This window comes from Ixodes scapularis, unplaced genomic scaffold (assembly GCF_016920785.2).
Source record: "Ixodes scapularis isolate PalLabHiFi unplaced genomic scaffold, ASM1692078v2 PGA_scaffold2__306_contigs__length_199485367, whole genome shotgun sequence".
Classification (NCBI taxonomy): domain Eukaryota; kingdom Metazoa; phylum Arthropoda; class Arachnida; order Ixodida; family Ixodidae; genus Ixodes; species Ixodes scapularis.
Genome location: NW_024609857.1, coordinates 120,226,066 through 120,245,311, shown reverse-complemented (window position 1 = coordinate 120,245,311; position 19,246 = coordinate 120,226,066). Strand labels below are relative to the sequence as shown.

Sequence of the window (19,246 nt, the reverse complement as noted above, 5' to 3'; positions counted from 1 at the left end):
TGGCAACACTGCAGCGCTCGGTTTTTCTGCGTGATTTTGTTCCCGTAATCGCCGAATCATGTGCTTCGCTGCTTTCCTCACCAAGTCGCTTCAAAACGCCGTTTCGCAAAGGCACGTTTGGGCGTTAGGCGCGAGAAGTCGTGATAAATGTCTACTTTCAAATTCGGCAGGAGACTCCGGGCGCGTCGTACCGCGAATGCGTTGTAAACAAGAAAAGCGTCCGGGCCACTACAATTCAGATACGCGGCGAAATCAGGGCACCCTTTTACGTGCCGATGACATTGAACGCCGAGAAGCTGGTGGAAAGGACTGCGCCTCGAGCCCTGGTATATCCAAAGAATACAAGGAAACATCAACGGCCGGGTCATCGGGGACCCTGCAACGCGTACTTACAACTCGAAACTATGCCGAACAGGTGGAAAGCTCGGACACAGATGCCAGCGGCCAGCCTACGTACTGACATCCCCTGTGACTAAGTTTCAGAACGTGAAAGGGCACTTTTTAAACCTGTAGCAGACGATATCCTTGATACACCCGTAGCAGACGAAATACTCGGCGAGCGCGGGCGGCGCGGACGACCAGCGGCGCAGCGGAGTGATACAAAGGTGCAGTGACCTATTGCCGGCGTGTGATTGGCTCCGGCCACACGTAGCTTTGGCTGCGCTCGGACGGAAGCTGAAACGAAGTATAGGGCTCCGCCTTTACGAATACACGCCTCGAAGACCAGCGAACCTCCCCGCGGAAAGCTTCGAGGCCGGTGATGCTCCTGAGGACAGCGGAGCCGGCGGGTCGCATGCAGCTCCCGCTCGAGGCCTATGAATCAAAATGGAAGAAACAATTTTCTTATACTTGTTTCACAAACAACAAAATATTTTGTTAAAAAAAAGTGCAAAAACGAAGTCCAGTAAGTAGTTTTTAGAGCCCATAGGAAGCTCCAGAAACAGCGCAAGCACCACGTGACTATAGTGGCCAGTAACGTGATTGCTATTTCGAACTTTTCCGCGGGCTACCGCGGAAAAGTTCGAAATAGCGCCGTACATATAGCTCTAAATTTTCGTTCCTTGTGAATTCGTTTGATAGGATCCTTTTTTGATCCAGGCTGTTTTGAAAAAAAAGTTGTTTTCCTTTCCATAAGTTCAATAATATTGTTTTCTAAAAAACATTTCCGGTCATACTGCTTTGACACGACGGGTGAGCTGCTCTGAGAAACTCTTGGGCAAAGTGAGGACCGGATTTGGAGTGGGCCGAGGTCATTGGAGTTTTTTACATTAGAGCTCTTGCAAACTCAGAGCGATCCTAGTGGCGTAGCACCGCGCAATGCATTTTGTCCAGGTTTTGGTCATTGCTTCGGTATACATTTTCCTACATTAATTCGCAACATCAATTCACGACCAAATACAGCGCGTGCATTTTCGAACACGTGAATTTTATTAAATTTGAGGCGTTGGTTACCAATACGGATGTGATATTAGGGCGCGTTTTGGCGGGCTCCCGACGTACCAGAGTTTGCGCGCAGGCAAACAAAAGGAAAAAAAATAAGTGTACTTGGCCGATAATTTTTTTCCGCCGTCTCAGGGTCCGAGGTTTTTTAAGTGATCCGTGAACGGGGAGGGTCAAACTGCGCTCAGGAGTGGTAGCCAGGCTGCCAGAAAGGTATGGGAGATGAATGGGTCCCATGAGAGCGAGTGGTGACTGCATCTTCATGCAGTGCGGCGATGCACTACTTCGTAAATGGGGTAATCGAAATCGAAACCATGATACTCCTCTCCATGGCCAAAGAGGTGCCATAATTCAAAACGCTCAGTGTTGCACGCAGGGATTCGTAAAATCAGTCTATTCAGCGTTTTAGTTGTTTGCTTTTTTTTCTTCTTTTTTAGTGGCAACTGTTTAAAGAAAGAACCGGCTTGCATAATCAATGCCGGAAAGACCATCACATTTCTGATTGAGATGGTCGTAAGCAAATGAAACTGAAGCTCCTCCCACGTGGAATTTCCCACACATTGATACCAATGGATCGCGTTCGAACGCTAATGCCGGGCTCCGGCGCGCGTTCGATGAGTGAGCAGATACAAAGGAAGCTAGCTCCACGCCTACCAACTGAGCATTCCAGTCACAGCTCGGTGTTCTGACATCCCCGCGCGCTCTCGTCTCTTCCTTTCCCCGAGTTTCGACCCGTATATTCCGATTCATGCTTTGTCTACAATGCTATCAAAGCTACGTGCGTGAGCGCGTGGCTTGGTGTGAAGCCACGCACTCGCGCCAGAACTTTTGATGGTGGTATTAATAATAATAATATTCAATCTTTATTTAATGTGCCCAAGAACAACCACAGTGGTTTTCACTTTGATACACACAATAAAAAAGTAAAAACCAAGCGAACAAACATGGCCGATCAAAGGACGAGATAACATTAAATTGACCAGTGGAAGAGAGGCGCGGAAAGTATGCACGATAAACGTTTGCCGCGTGGTATCTTAACTTTTTTACGGAAAACGGAAATATCACCGAATATATCCAGGCTAGACAACGCGCTTCTATTGAACGAAGTCTGCGAACGAGACATTGGCAACACACTACAAATTGAAGGAACGTAAAAAAATAGTAAAATGTCAAGTAAAACGGCAGGGAACGTGAAAATAATACTTCCCGAAAGCAAGTCAGTGTTGAACGCCCCATTCAGAACGTTGTACAAGAAAACTAGGTCACGTTACAGCCTTCTGTTCAACAAGGGTACGAGAGAAACTCTATTAAGAAGAAATTCATAATTATAATAAAAACGACGTAGGATGTGTCTTCATATACAATGCGTATCAGCCTTTTTTGCGCGGATTCAATGCTCAACGGCTGCGTGCGAGATAGCGAACTCCAAATAACTGAACCGAATTCGAGCCTAGATCGTACTAACACACAAAATAAACGAATCCAACATGCAGAGTGTCTGAACTGCTTAGTCACACGAGAAATCATGCCCAGCATTTTCGTTGCGTTTTCGACAATAAGAGACACATGAGCTGTGAACATACACACCGAGATGCGTAACAACAGTCACGCGTTCGATTTGCGTTCCCCCTAAAACGTAGGTAAAAGGTATAGCATCATGGCGTCGGCAAAGAAAGAGCCTTAGTCTTAAGAAAATTTAGAAGCAAGCTGTTCGCTGAACACCAGCGTAGTATGTTATTCCCGTCGCTTTGAAGTAAGATGCAATCAATAAGAGAATTGACACTCATATAAATCTTGATGTCATCTGCGAACAGTAGTATTTCAGCCTTTTTGACATTTGATGTTATATCGCGAACAAATATTAAGAACAGAAGCGGCCCAAGTATAGACACCTGGGGGACACCTGAAGTTGAAGGAAACGTTTTCGGGTGGGTGCCAAAAATGCGAACACTATTCGTACAAGGTGACGAATAACTTTTAAACCAGATACATAATGCCGAACAAGAACCATATAAAGAAAGCTTGTTCAGTAGCAGTCCGTGGTCAACTTTATCCAATGCTTTATACATGTCGAAGTAAATAGCATCTACCTACCCCAATTGTTCACAACAACAGGCACAGAGTAATTTAAAAAGGAACACAGGTTGGTCTCAACCGACCGACCTGTCATGAACCCATGATGCACGGTCGTTAATTTCTGACGAAAATAAAACATAGCACGTTTATGCATCAGCTTTTGAAACACCTTCGAAAACCCGCACAATAACGAAACAGGACAATAATTACAGATATCTGAAGCATCGCCCCCCTTTAAAATTGGAATGACAACCGCGTTCTTCCATAACAATGGGAATACACCAGAAACCAGCGATAGATTAAAAATATGCTTCAAAATCGGTGCAACCAAGTCACCACAACCATTGATAATAAAACCTGGAATGAGATCAGCTCCACTACATAAATTTGGCTTTAGTTGTCTGATAGCCTCTACGATTTCTTCGTTTACTCTTAAACCAGAAAATGTGGCCTGGCGGTTAATATGAGCGTCGCCGGGGTGGATGGAACAGATCCGTCCGTATTAAAGGTGATAAAACTAAAGTAATGTCATTGATCGGAATGTTAGAACAAGATCAAAAATATTACCTGGGATCTTCTCAAATTTGTTTAGCTGATTCAACCCACAAAAATGCCTAAGAGATAGCAACCGATTGCCTTAGATAACGTAATGGAATTGCTGCTATACATCAACTATGAACAAGTCATAGTTGGTTGTACACCAACTATGAACAATTCCTTACAAGTAACAGTTATTGAAGATTTTGATGACGTGGTTTTGAACCTGCTTTTATGGGTTCGTCTTTAGACCGCCAGGCGTAGTGAATATCTGATCCGCGCAAAAAAAGCTGGTAATAAACATGTCGCGACAGCTTTCTATCTTAGCTGCTAGATGCCGCCAATTTCGAAAAAGTCACCAATAGCTGTTAGAGCCTGGATGATGGATGACGTATTTTGTGCACGACCTTGCGAAATTTTTAAATAAAAAAGCGGAAGTCAGTAATGGGTGTGCTCTGGTTTGCACCAAGGAGATAACATTTTCCCGAAATCTACAGTTTGCAAATTGCGGGCTGAAACCTCAATAGATACGCCAGAAAATATAAACTTTCTATATTATTGTGAGAGAATATCGGGAGAGATAGGGTTTAGAGAGTGGTTCTTGCAGGTGCCGCTCCTATGGATCACATACGGCGGTCTCGTCGGCGTGGGCGCGTCCCTGTCATACGCTCCTTCCCTGGCAGTGCTGGCGCTGCACTTCGACCGGCGCCTGGGCCTGGCCAACGGAATTGCGTCGGCCGGTAGCTCGGCCTTCACCATGCTGCTGCCGCTACCGCTCTCGGCCCTGCTCAGGCAGCTGGGCCTCCAGAAGACGCTTTGGGTGAGAATACAGCAGCTCTGAACCAACACCACCTACATAGCCGTACAACTGGAATCCTTACGTCGCCCATCGGAGAACAACGGATTGGACACAGGAGAGATTTGCGTTGCAACAGCTACTCACCAAGGACTGCGATTTAACAAAAAATTCCGTTCAGTTCAACATCTACAAATTTAGAAAACAAAATTATTCGCTACAAAGTCGACACTGAAAAAGTAATTAAATTACTATAATCGTTACTGCTCAAGAATGTAATTAAAGCGTTACGAAATTAAAATAAAGTATGATTAATTACAAGTAATCAAATATACTTGCAGCGCGTTACTTGCAAGTCTACTGCGGAAGAAATCTAGCGACTCGGAAACACTTTCACACTGTTCTTAGGGTTAACTGCCATTTTACCACACCATGTTTTTGTTTTCCTGGTTTTTTTGTTGAATTTCAGTCCTTCCATTTCCGGGTGCGGCTTGAGGAAGTTGAAACCGGGGCGTTTTTAAAGTGTGGAAGCCATTTATTTCCGGCATAACAAAAAAAAAAAAATCATACACACACGCATAAAAACCTCGGTCGTTACAGGTCCTGGCCGTTCTTCTCTCGACAGTGGCGGTTGCAGGCCTGACCTTCAAAAGCACCCGGAACGTCGTGGCACACGAAAGGGGATTTCGGGACGAGGTAGGCCTTAAAATGCTGAACATGACCGACCTGAATTCTTTTCTGCGTAAGTCCGCATTTTTGGGAAAATCGGGCGAATACGAAACTCAGCTTGATCATTTGTAGTTATAGCTATAAAATGATTTGCACAGACCCGTCTTCTTATTTATGTCTAAAATGGCGTGCTGTCGATAAACTTAAATGCTACAAGTAAGGTCATCAATGTAGGCCTATTGTTTTTTAATTAAAAGCGAGAGGAGAGTAAAAGTGATACTAGCCAGTGCGGTTCTATTGGCCAAATCAATGGCCCTTAATTCCTTAGGCTCGTTAAACTTCTTGGAGTTAATATTACGGGTCTTATAGGGAAGCTTTCCAAAGTTTTCAGTTATGCTCAAGACCACTGCCTATTATTAAGTGGATAGAAATCTTCCTGGTCTCTTTGGGCGATTCGCTTACAGGTCTAAATATTCACGAGATAGTATAACAATTTCTTTTGCTGAAACCGAAGAGATATAACTGTAAGTAATGTATTAGCTAACCATTAGCTAAAACGTTTATTTCATTCATTTGTTTGACTATGGCGTATTGAACCATACCTCGTGCATTACAGAGATCGAAGGGAATGTAACAAGTTACGATTAACCAAGGGTACAGTTTTTGGGAAAATGAAGTTTTGTCATCTCTACGATATGCTGTCTGAAAGTTGAAACTGCACTCAATGTCTTTTCTGGCGTTTATTTAATTCCTTGTTGTCCCTGTCGCTAGGAGGAACATCCCAGAGAGTGCTGTGCCCTGATCCACAGGTCGCTGTGGACCAACCGAAAATACATTCTCTGGGTAACTGCCGTGCCCTTGGCGCTGTTCGGCTACTTCGTTCCTTACGTGCACCTGGTAAGCGGCGCAGATAACAAGAAACGACACCCCACTTGCCGAGAATGACTTTCACAACTCTTTGCCACGGATCCGCAAAATGAGAACATCAAATGCATTTGGATTAAATGTACACCCGTTTTGTAGTAAATTATTAAACCAGCACACACTCTGAAACAGATAGGATGACACAACAGAACATCTGTATGGCCCTGCACTCTTTCTGAACATACGGTTTGTCTAAGTTCACTTCACATAGTTTCAACTTTAGGTCTTTGCTCGATCAGCGATCTCTACAGAAATCAGTGAATGAAAATACCGAAAATTTTAAAAGCCTAGATGTTAGAATGATAAGGTTGGAATCGGCAATTCACAAGGCAACTGAACTGGAAGCAGCGGTCCGAGACCTGACAAAAACTGTCCAACTACTAGTGCGTAAGGTAGATGACCTCGAAAACCGCTCCAGACGCAACAACCTCATCATATTTGGATTAAACGAAGCAGAAAACGAAACGGCTTTGGAACTAACGCAGACCGTCCAGGCTAATGTTTTTCAAAGAGTTAACGTAAATTCCGAAAGTATCGAACGCATCCACCGTCTTGGTAAAAAGCGGCGAAGCCCACGGCCTACAATAGTACGTTTTTACAACTACCGAGAAAAAATGGAAATTTTACGCAACTGTAATAGGCTTAAGGGCACAAATATTTCTGTAAGTGAGGATTTTTCTAGGCAAGTTCAAAGTTTAAGAAAATGCCTTTGGGACTCCGCAAGAGATGAAAGAAACCGAGGTGCTAAAGTCCGGTTAGTTTATGACAAGATAGCCGTAGACGGTAGCTTGTTTTACTGGGATTTGACATCCGGTTCTCGCCGTCCATATGGGAGTGGCGATATTCTTGAAGGGGAACTGAGTCACTAAGAGGGCCCTGAAAATCAGTCGTGTTCCTGATTTACTCACCGTAATCAATCTAAACGCGCGAAGCGTATTAAACAAGAGAGCCGAGTTGGAAGCCATACTTTTGGAACATGAACCTGACGCGGTTATAATAACAGAAACGTGGTTGAGCACTCAAGTTGAAGATACGGATTTTGTACCACCGAATTATGTTTGCTTTCGTAAAGATCGGGAGTCTCGTGGAGGTGGAGTTGCAGTTGTTATCAAGGAGGAGCTAGAGAGTGAGGTGATGCCTAATTTAGATGGTATTGAATCATTGTTTTGCAAGATCGTAATAAATAAGTGTCCAATCATGATCGGAGCTGTTTACCGTCCTCCTCTGACGAACGAAACCTATTTTACGAGTATAAATGATTATCTATGTGAACATGTCCGAAGTAAAAATAGCAGAATTGTTCTGGCTGGGGATTTTAATCTGCCCAACATTGATTGGTTGAACATGTGTGCAACACATGGGGAAGTTTCCACGTCGCAAGCTTTGATCAATTTAGTATTTTCTCATGATTTGACACAAATTGTTCAACAAAGTACTAGAACGCAAGGTTCTGTTAGTTCTTTGCTTGACTTGGTCTTTTTAAGTAAACGATTGTCGCAGTCGCGATACTCGTGCGAAGTTTTGGACGGTATCTCCGACCACGACATGGTCCTCGTGACGTGTCCCTTATGGTGAATTCCACTCGTAGATCTGGAGCGCTTTCCGAAATCCGCGGGGGTGGCAAAATTCCGCTCCGTGGGACCCGCTCCGAATCGACGAGGGGAAGATAAACTTGCATTTTTGGAGCGATCTCCCCCACACCCCTCCTCACCCTTTCTCCCTCCGCCGTACAAAATGGCCGCTGCTGGAACTTGACCAGCCCATCAACGCCTCAGCCGACTGATCTTTCCGACGACCAGTGACGACTGTCACTGCTTAGCTCCAGTAGTAACACGCGACACAGGCCGGGCGAAATTATACGTACCACGGCGCCCATGTCACAAATAACGAAGACGTCCGCGTTCGGCACCGTCACATACCTTTCGGCCGCCTCGAAGCGGCGGTGCACGGACAGCGATTGCCAGCGGTGGAGTTCAGATTTCTAGTACGTACGACTTTAATAAACACGGAGGTAACAAGCCATCACTTGCGCGGTCGTTGCCTAACAACTTCTTGCTTTATTTCACGGGAAAACGCCGACGGATAGCAATGTAAAAAGGTAAACAATCACTGGCTGCAGAATGAATAGGCCTAACCTTGCGTCTGCCTCCGGCTTTTCTGTCGTTCTTCCTCTCACGATCACAGATGTCAGCGCTTACGATTTGCCACGCTCCACAGTCCCGGCTTTGTATCCCTGATCTACGCGAGGTAGAAGCGTTCGAGCCGTCACAATTTAGAGTAAACAACCGACGCACCCGAACAGATCCAACTCCATGACCCGACCGTGGCCCGACCAGCCCGACTGCCGACCGGCCCGCCGATCTCTCCAACCTCGCCGCGCATGCGCACCGCCGATTTAGACGGAAATCACGTGGGCCGCTCTGTCAAGTTCCGGAGAGATCTGTGAAATCCCGCAGAGCAAGTTCGGCGGAGTTTGGGGCGCTCCGTGGAGCGGGCGCTGCCAGAGATCTACGAGCGGAAGATGACCAACTTGAGCCAGATCTGCGAGCGGAATATGCGCGCTCCAAATGGAGCGCTTTTGGAGCGCTCGAGATCTGCGAGCGGAATTCACCATTAGGAAAGCGTGAAAAAGTACCGCCTGAAACTGTTTCCTTTCCGGATTTCTCTAAGGCAGATGATGAAAGTATATGTGACTTTTTTAATCTACATTATGATAGCTTTAGGCAATTCTCCGCATTAAACGCGACAAATGTAGACGAGATCTGGGCAAGATTTAAAACTATGGTTCACACTGCCATCAACAATTTTATTCCCCTCCGAGTCAAAAAAATCTCCAAGCAAAACCCGTGGATAACAAAAAATATTATTCGCATGAAGCGTAGGCTAAAAAGAAAAAGGCGGAATCTAAAAAAATGCGAGACACCTCAAAAGCGAGAGGAAGTACAGGGCCTTTCTGATACTTTTAAATCGGAGGTTCGCAATGCTAAATGTTTTTATATGGAAAATTCACTCACAAACTTTCTAAAAACTTCTCCAGAAAAGTTTTGGCGACATTTATCTCCGGTTAAGGAAACTGTTCCAGGTATTGTCAAGAACGGTTCTATTATAACAGACAAGTGGCAAGTTGCTTCATCATTCAACCATTACTTTCAGTCAGTTTTCACAAGAGACGATGGCATCCTTCCCAATTTCTTCGTGCCTTGTGGCATTCCTGCTATAACTGACGTGACAGTGAACCAGCAAGGTCTGTTCAATTTGTTATTAAACCTTGATGCTAAAAAATCATCCGGGCCTGACGAAATACCTAATATATTTCTAAAAAGATATGCAGAATGGTGCTCCCATTACCTGGTAATAATTTTTAACCTAACACTTGACAAAGGAACAATTCCCCGAGATTGGAAATGTGGCAAGATAATTCCGGTCCATAAGAAGGGTGATAAAACTATCTTGAGTAATTATCGACCGATTTCCCTAACGAGCACGTGCTGTAAAACTTTAGAACATATCTTATCGAAACATTTGATCACTTTTATTGAGAGTAACAAACTTCTGGGCTCTAATCAGTATGGATTCAGACGGGGGTGTTCTACAACTACGCAGCTAATCGAAATTTTTCATGATTTGAGCATAACCGCAGATAAAGGGGGGCAGACAGATATTATATTTTTAGATTTCGCTAAAGCTTTTGACCGCGTATCGCACCCGAAATTGTTGTACAAGCTTAGTCACGTTCTTAAGAATGATCAGATAGTCGATTGGTTGAACTCATATTTATCAGGACGGGAACAGTATGTGTATTTTAAAAAGGAGAGAACAGAATCATTACAAGTAATATCCGGCGTCCCGCAGGGATCGGTGCTTGGACCGCTTCTTTTTATATTATTTATCAGCGACATGGGAAAGGACTTTGACTCCGCGGTAACTTTAAAGCACTTTGCGGATGACACTGTGATTTACTCCAATATCAGTTCCAATGAAGACCAACTAAATTTGGACAAGCACTTGCGTAAGATAATGAAATGGTGTGCTGACTGGCAGATGGAACTGAATATAAGTAAGACGGTCTACATGAATGTAACGCGCAAAAAACAACACTCACAATTTAACTACAGTATTAATGGTCTTCCGCTTGTTAAAGTTAACGAATATAAATACCTTGGAGTGCACTTAAGAAGTGACTTAAGCTGGAACTCCCATATTGACTATGTATGTAAGAAAGCCTTTCAAAAACTATGGATGCTTAAAACAAAGTTGGAGTTCGCTAGTTCCGATGTCAAATTAATCGCCTTTAAGTGTCTAATTTTGCCAACTCTGGAATACGCTAGTCCGGTTTGGGAGCCATTCACAAATCAAAATATTTATAAATTGGAAAGAAGTCAAAATAAGGCTGCTAGATTTATCTTTAATTGCTACCGGTCGACTGAGTCGGTCACAAAACTTAAGGAGCAAGCAGGCCTGCCTAGCATAAAGACCAGATTAGAAACGAATAGAATGAAACTTTTTTTTCAGATATTTCATGGTCATTCGATGTTGGATACCCGAAAATACGTCGTGATGTCTCCTCCGGTGTACCACAGAATAAAACATAGCTTAAATATCCAATCCTATCAATACTCTACGGATCATTTTAAGCACTCCTTTTTTGTTCGATGTATTGATTTCTGGAATAAGCTGCCTGAATGTATAGTCAACTCTCTAAGTGTGTCAACTTTTGTGAAGGAAATTGAAATGTTTCTTTCTTCCCATGTCACCAAGTGATGTGACTGAATTATTGAATTCTTTGTGTGTCCTTGGTATGTTTTTGAAAATATGTACCACTCCTGCCTTGGCCTCACGGCTGGCAGAATGAATAAAAAAAAAAAAAGAAATAAAAAAAAATTTGTCGTTAGTTGTTTATACAGTAGGAGTTTAGCCTGCAATGTTTACCCACTGTAGGTGAGAAATTTAGTTCGTGCAGTACGACTGCTAGCCTGTGGTGTTTAACGTGCATCACACAGTAGTGATGCACAACAGCGTGCCAAAACCATGCTCATCCAGATAGAAACGTGCAAAGGCGGGGATTGAACCCGAAATCCCTGAATTCTGCAGCGCGAGCTTTCACTACACGTGCTCCGAGTTGGTGTGCGCTAAAGTCACTGAATCCTGGAAAAGTAGCGCCATTGCCTTCCCCGCCTGCTAGCCGAACATAAACAAAGACTAACATACAGACGACCGAAACCTCGCAAGGCGATAGGCTAATCGAACTCCGTTGCTATGGCAATCACCATTTCGGTCCCTTCAAATCTTTGATAGGGTTGGTCAAATCGAGTCGCACTAAGATCACCATGAAGCATCATCGTACTGAAGGCGTTCCTCGCCAATATAAGCGTCTTTGGCGGTGTGTATGCAATCAGCTTATTAATTATGCCCACCTCCACGGACCTCTTTCGATTATATTGTTCTTATTTCGTGTCTCAAGCCAGAAAATTTATTTTTCAATGCGCCCAAGCACCGACACCGCATGTGGTGGTAGTACGAAGATGTATGCCTGTTTCGCCGGTGTATGGATAGCGAAATTTCGGTACACAAGAAGCGTCTCTATAAAGCTACATGTCACCAGCGAATTTAGATTGGCTCACCAAGAATGGAGAAATCAGAGTATTTGCCAATTTCATCATCCAAAATGGCAACCATACAAGGAGCTTGGCGCTACTTTCCCACGATCCAGTTACTTTAGTGTGCGCCAGCCCGCTCGGCCGCCGACCCCATTCTTTGACCAGAGCCTCCTCCGTTCACCCTCAAGCTGAGACTAGAAGCTCCGCCTTCAGCGCGAGCTTTCTGCCCTTGCTAACACAAGTGTGAACACGCAGGCACCCACAACCAAAGCACTGCGGAAGCCAGCGAGCTCGCGCTGAAGGTGAAGCTTCTAGTCTCAGCTTAAGGGTGAACGGAGTATATACAGACTATTTACTGGCGGCCGTAGCTGTGTACGCAACTGCTGAGCGCGTACAGAAGGTAAGCTTCCAGGTATTTTGCCACGTGCATTGAGCACCAACAAAATTACTGGTCATAACAACCTAGTAATGTGAACTCGTTATGAGCATGCGCTCTACACATCGCCCTCAAATATGGCGTCCGGTGGAAAAGTGCGCATAGCTCCCGGCTGGTGGCGCGCCACAGCGCCAATGTCTGCGGTGAAGACAATTTTTCGCTTCAGGGATCATACACGCCAGGGAATGGGTTATCGTGCCTGTAAGGCGAGTAGCCCTTGGTTTGGTGACCTGAGACGGTGGAGGAAGAGGAAAACACGAAAAAGGAAAACACACAACGTCTCCGAACATAGCTTTGAATTTATTCAACAAGGAACCCTTTTAGGCAACGCCGGGAAACCCCCGCAATTTCAATTCTTGAACTTTCTAACAGGGAAGCGATAGAGAGAACCTTCCCCAATAACCCCCACAAGGTGAGGGAACGGAACCCATAAAGAAATCTTGATTTTAATGTGGTTTTGGTATATCCTTTATTTGCCGTTGTTTCAATAACTATTTTGAATTATCTGGATAATAGATAGCTTGCTAAAAAGATTAAGGCCTGGGTGTTCCGAAAATGTCTTTAGTTTGTGTAGCTGAAAATCCAGCGGAGCTTTAGGTTAAGAAGAGATTGTACTCGATGTGCTGCGTCTAGATGAACATTCTCCAACCCCAGGTGCAGCACGTGTCTCAAATACTGCCAGGAGCAAACGGCGAGTCCCTGCTGACTTGCATGGGAGCCACTTCCGGGATCGGTCGGATCGTGTTCGGCAGGATAGCTGACCTTCCAGGCGTCAATGCCCTGGTGCTGCAGCAGGTACGTGGCTTTCAATGGTAAGTGCTGGTAGGCTCAAGGTAGTGGGTCGTGTTCCTGAAAAGACACCCTGGGCCTCGATTGTCTTACGTGCTCCCGGCGTGTTTCTATTTTTTTATTTTTTACGAAGAATATGTTTTTGTTTACTTCATCGGGGGTTGATCTTGAAAATAAATGTTACGCCATGGACGAGAGTTACTGAAACGAACAGATGTAACCTCACGGACAAATGTGAAGTTGTGCACGCAGCATAAAGTCATTTCTCGCTAAACTTAGCGGGGAAGTTGCTCACAATAGATTTGGTGGGCAGATTGTTAGGAGCTATGGTCATCGCAAGGTGAGAGCCGGAAAATATGACGATGAAGAAAAGAGAGGGAGGCTCAAGGATAAAATTATTAAAGGGCCGATTCTCGACTGACGCTGGCTTGAGTCCCGAGTTTCCGAGGCCCTGACAACACAGTCAGTTTACCACGCCACGTGACACGAAAGGGAACAGATACCCTCACAAATTATTTTTCAATTTAGATGTCTCCGTTCTAGTTGAAGGGAGACCATCGCGGTTTTTGTCGAGCTATAACCCCATCCCTGTCCGTTTCATTCAGGAGCAGCATCGTGCAGGCGTACGGTCGTGTATCCTTATTGCCTGATGCACGTTAAAGACCCCAGGCTAGCGGTCGTACTGCACTGGCTGAAATTCTAATCTAGAGCTGAGACACCAGACGCCCATTGAGGCTGACTAACACAACGTTACTATTTTTACTTGGAGCTGCAATATCACCAAGCATTAAGAAAAAGAAACAGTTTGAAAAATGGCCTTGAAGGACACCTGATGATTCCTCCCCGATCTGAACAAAAGTTAGAACTAACATTTCTGTCAGACCTGTCACACCAAAAGTCCAAAAGCATAATTCTTACAACGCTGTCAAATGTCAAACGAGTAATGATAAACAGAGCTTTTAGTGGTAAAATGAGATTACTTCCCTCAGTTTGTTGTAGTCTAGTTTTTATCTGCATGTAGCACATCTGCTTGCGTTCAGGTAGACTCTAAGCCCAGAATTTGACGGTCAGCTGACTGTCTTTGGTGCCAACCACCTAATCTGCCCAGATTGTGTAATATTCTTATTTGGAATATTTGAAACGTTTTAGTGCATTATTTTTGTGTGTTGAGCAACGACTGCTCTTATCCAAGCCAGCTATGTGTCATGAAACACTCGAGGAAGCCAGTGACTTTAAAGAAAAAACTGACTACTTTTCAATACTAGAAACACTATCATCGACATGAATATACTTTCTGTCGTAACGACCTGCTCCCCGTCCCTATTGAGAAAAAAAAAACAATAACAAAAAAATGCGCACTCATACGACCGAATTCCCACAATGCCTTATGAAAGAACCATATTACATATATATAGCGCATTTCAATGAAGAATGCACAGGTCAATTTGGTATTTGGATATGGTTCTTTACCATAGTTTCCCTGTCAAATAATGCCGTGTAAACGGCATTGTTCTTTGCCGCTTGTCTTTAATATTTTTTCAAGTAGCGATAATTTAATTAACTATATGCGGCACACAGCATCACCAATGTTTCGTGTGGTTTATGTGTATAATATACGTGTATACAGGCCATTTCTCCTGCCAAAAGTACACGTCGCTGGTTAATGTCCTATTCGTCACAGGCAAAGGCACTCTAAAAAAGAAAAATTTGTTTTTGAAATGGTTTTTGATTCTTCAAGAACTCTCTGAGCTCGTGAAGAACGGTTTCGCCCCCTGGCGCGCTAGAAAGGCAACTGAGCGATAAAGAACTCTTTCGCATCAGAAAGGGAGCTTAAAAGTACTTCTTATAGGTTTCTTCACGAAAAACCCTGTTGGGGGTGCTTAAAATAACTTCTTAGGGTGCAAAGTACGGGAATGTCAAAGACCTCCTCAAAGTTCTTTTAATTTTTTTTTTTAGAGTGGGGCTTGTTTGGGGAGAAATAGAATAGCGTTGGGCATAATGTGTTTATTATTTACTTTGGAGTAGTTCACTTTTTCATTGTAAAATTTTAAGGTATGGTTTCAGTCAGAAACCTGCTGGGCGTAATCTAAAACAACGACATCAATTGATTTTAAAAATATACAAGGCACGCACAAAATTTTTCGACGTTCCGAAGAAAAACGCTCAGTTTGGACGCGTTTCTAGGTTTCGATTGGCCTCCTTCTTGTGTTTCGGAGCACCAGAGCAGCGGGTCACGTTCCCGTCGGCTGATGACGTACCCTTGAGCAGTGCAATATTACGGGCGCAGCCGCAGACGCATTCGAATAAAACTTCACTGCGTGAGTCATCCTACTATCTTAAGTCAACCACCACCAGGCTCGTGCTGCAACGGACTGTGACTCAGCTTTGCCGGCTGGGTGTACTGTGTACGCTAAGGCAAGAGAGACGGTTAGCAGCGGGCATTGGATGCCAGCAAAAAGAATGACTCAAAAAATCCCTACCTAAGGACCTGCGGCAGGAGATGCTCTGACTCCACTCCTGGCACGCCACCTGGAGCGTTCGGATTTGTATATTTTTTTTTCGGAGAAGGGGGGTGTTTGTCAAGAAATATAAAAAAATATATTTCATCTCGATTGCATCGCGATACGAAGAAACATTGAATATGTGTTTGTATACAGGAATACAGATAGTGGTGGAAAAAATGTATCGCGATACAGAAATACGGATACGAAATGTATTTCTGAAATACTATCGCGGATAAATTTGTATCGCGATACTACCTGACCCTGCAGTTCTCCACCCAGCCTCGGGTGGTTCAAGAAAATGATTAATTATTAGACCTTTTTTTTTGTGCGTGGGTCTTTTGTATGGTGTTATCGAATATTGGTCATATAAGTGCGTGCGGTTTATCTTTTCAGTGGGAATTGCAAACGAAGGCAGAGTTAATTGTCTAGCGACTCCCGCGACTATAACGCAGGTCTCCTTTCTGGTGATGGGCCTGCTGACTATGTGCATGGCAGCGGCGAGCCACTTCGCCGTCCTGGTGGCGCTGTGCCTGGCGCTGGGCCTGTGCGACGGCTGCTTCATCTCGCTCATTGGGCCCGTGGCCAGGCTCATCGCGGGCTCCTCGGGCACCTCGCAGGGCATCGGCTTCCTCCTCGGCGCCTGCTCCCTGCCACTCACCGCTGGACCCCCCATCGCAGGTCAGCATACGGTTTATTAGGCTTACCCGCCATCGTAAAAGTTTAGACCAATATGCAGGGTGGCGTAAACAGAGGGAGTGGCCGTAAAACGAGCCGAAAATATCGGCAAAAAAAAGGCCCGAATTTTCATGAAAAAAGTATCTTAAGGCACGGAACGTTTTTTAACGGAACTCGCATCTCACAAATTTGTCCCTCCATCCGGCTGTCCGTGTATTGCTGCGCTGAATAAAGCGGGCAAATTGACGTGTCACGTATGTCATATCGTGGCATCACGTGATGACCTGACTTAACGTGACGTCATGTGACCGCATTGCGTGACGTCAGGTCACGTGTGATAGTATCACGTGACGTCAATTCCCCGCTAAATTTAGCAATACAGTTTACATGACGGGACCTTACGTCACGTGGCGTGGTAACACAACGTGACGTCACGTAAATGTTTTCGCTAAATTTAGCGGGGAAGCGATGAAATACCCTATTCTTCACTCCCCGAAATGACTTTTGAAAGTCTTCTCAACCAATTTTAACGATCGTTCCTTAAAAATTGCATTCCATTCATTTTAGGACTTTGGAGACAACGGTTTCTGGTAATTTTAACTGTTATTGGTCTACTTCATCTTGAGAGCATTTCCAGGCATAGCATGAAATTTCTCAAGAATGAGTAGGTCCACCAAAGAAAAGGCTCAGGGTGTCGTCTACCGCATACCGTGTTGCGGGGATTGTACGGCCTTATACGTTGGGGAGAGTAAAAATTTCCCAGAGAGGCTCACGCGACACAAATACGAAGTCCGATAAAAAGATGAGGAAGCTAGTGCCTTAGCAGAATACGTAATTTTTTTGTTCAACACTCTCTCTCTCCCCCCCCCCCCCCCCCCGCCCCCATTTTCTTTCTCTTGGATCGCTACCAGACGAATTGCACGTGCTCTGCTTCTTTCGCCAATCGGCGGACCATCGTGCTTTGTTGCAGTCAAATTATGTAAATATTGAATATACGACTTCGTTGCCGATGTCCTGCTGATTCTATACTTTCTAGAATGCTCTAGGAAAGATAATTAAAATATTGTTTTGAAAAGTGAGCAATGCATCTCCAATTGTTTTCAATGCCAGATATATAGATACGAGGCAGCGCTGAAAGCGAGCAGTCATTTTGGAAGAAAAACATGTAAAGGATCAAGAAGAAAGTTGAGGCACTGAATATTGAGTTTTCCTTTGTAATTATATAGTTTTCCGAAAAACGGAATAATATGTGTTATAAATGCTAAAATATGGTTTCAATTGTTTGCTTAAGATCGATCTGTATATCTTTGAAACGAAAGTAGAGAGTGCAAAGTGGATTGTTTGTATCGCGTCGTTTGAAGCGCAATCAAAGTTCTCGTTGCAAAACTGTGCATTCCATGGAGTACTATGAAACGCCATCTAGATGCTGTGAATCAAAATATATGCATTCCATAGAATACATTGCAGTTACCACAGCAGCCGTCCCCCAAAACGATGGTGCATCGAACGACGGGAGGCGGGCCGTGACATCATAACGCCTGTTGACGTATGCACGGAGGGAAAAGTTTCTAGGAGTAAGAGTTCCGTTGAGAAGGATGCAGATCATGCTTTAAAGTGTTAATATTTTAAGGGTGTCGCTATATAATAAAACAAACTTACACCATTCACAGATCTCTGTTCCCTACAGTACCATACCTGTATTAGTGAAAGAAAGGCACACCATGTGATGAATGTAAAACTCCCAGTACAGAATGCTCGATGTTGGTGCCATAGAGTTCTTACAATGTACACTAGAGGTTCAACTAGCGCTTGTGTGCTGTTGCAAATTGAAGCAGACAGCAGCTAGTGGAACATTGAATTCCGGTAATGTGCTTCTACAAGAAAAAGTGAGTGAATTTTCTTTCTGCACTAATATCACAAATAATTCGTATGCACTGGGCACCTTAGAACATGCCTCAGCCACGCAGTTGAAATAATTGGCCAGCTATGGCGTTTTTCTTTTTCAGATTTAGGATATTGAACACAGTAGAAAAACAGTTTCATACAAGCATTTATCTGCACTGTCGGACACGGTGAGCGCGAACATGACGTCGGCGCCTTTCAGCATGGGAGATATGCGTGCCAAACGAACGAAGGACACCTAAAAAACCAGGAAAGAAGCGAGAACTACGCAGTAACACAGGATAAGTAACTCCCTGAGCGTGCAGACTATCAAAATAAAATTACAGCCAGGTAATATAGTCCAATTCGCAATAAATAAGTGCTATTTTATTCTTTCTGCTCGTGAATACGTGCGAAGATGCTTGTTTTGCGTTTAAAACATCACTCGCACGCTCAAGAAATATTTGAAAATAGGTAGAAGCCAGAAAACAAGTGCCAGATAAGAGGTGTCCGGCATAGGAAATAATAAAAGAAAAGTAAAAAAAAAAACATTCACAACCCACACACTTTAAGCTTATGCGGAGCGCAAGTTCTCTGCCTCTTGCAAAGCGGTTGCGATGATGTCAGAATGCCGAGCTCTAATTGGCTGATAGAAAAAATGAAAGACGTTTACAACTGACCTTTTTCAGAGTTTGGCCACGATCGTGGCGCGCCCTCGCGGGAATCGCTCGAAACACTTTTGATGGCTCCGGGAACGTCTCTCCGTCGTCCGCGCCAGGCCTGGCTTGTCACCCGGTCCACGTGTTTGCGTGTGTTCTCTGGAGGCGTTGTTCCCTCCTTCACCAATTTGAACATGTCTTTCTGTCGTCGCTTCGCGTGCATATTTTCTTCGAAATGGCTGAGAAGGACCGGGAGGATTAAC

At 44.3% G+C, this 19,246-nt stretch overlaps 1 protein-coding gene across 1 annotated transcript in view; it reads left to right on the top strand.

Annotated features, from left to right (window-relative positions):
* The window catches only part of LOC8034315 (monocarboxylate transporter 10), a 70,928-nt gene that overhangs the window by 19,830 nt on the left and 31,852 nt on the right, over positions 1 to 19,246 (top strand). The window contains exons 3-7 of the mRNA XM_040220180.3: positions 4,661 to 4,873; positions 5,450 to 5,545; positions 6,290 to 6,415; positions 13,130 to 13,270; positions 16,221 to 16,446. Coding sequence (XP_040076114.3) covers positions 4,661 to 4,873; positions 5,450 to 5,545; positions 6,290 to 6,415; positions 13,130 to 13,270; positions 16,221 to 16,446 — 802 coding nt within the window. The remainder of the gene's footprint in view (positions 1 to 4,660; positions 4,874 to 5,449; positions 5,546 to 6,289; positions 6,416 to 13,129; positions 13,271 to 16,220; positions 16,447 to 19,246) is intronic.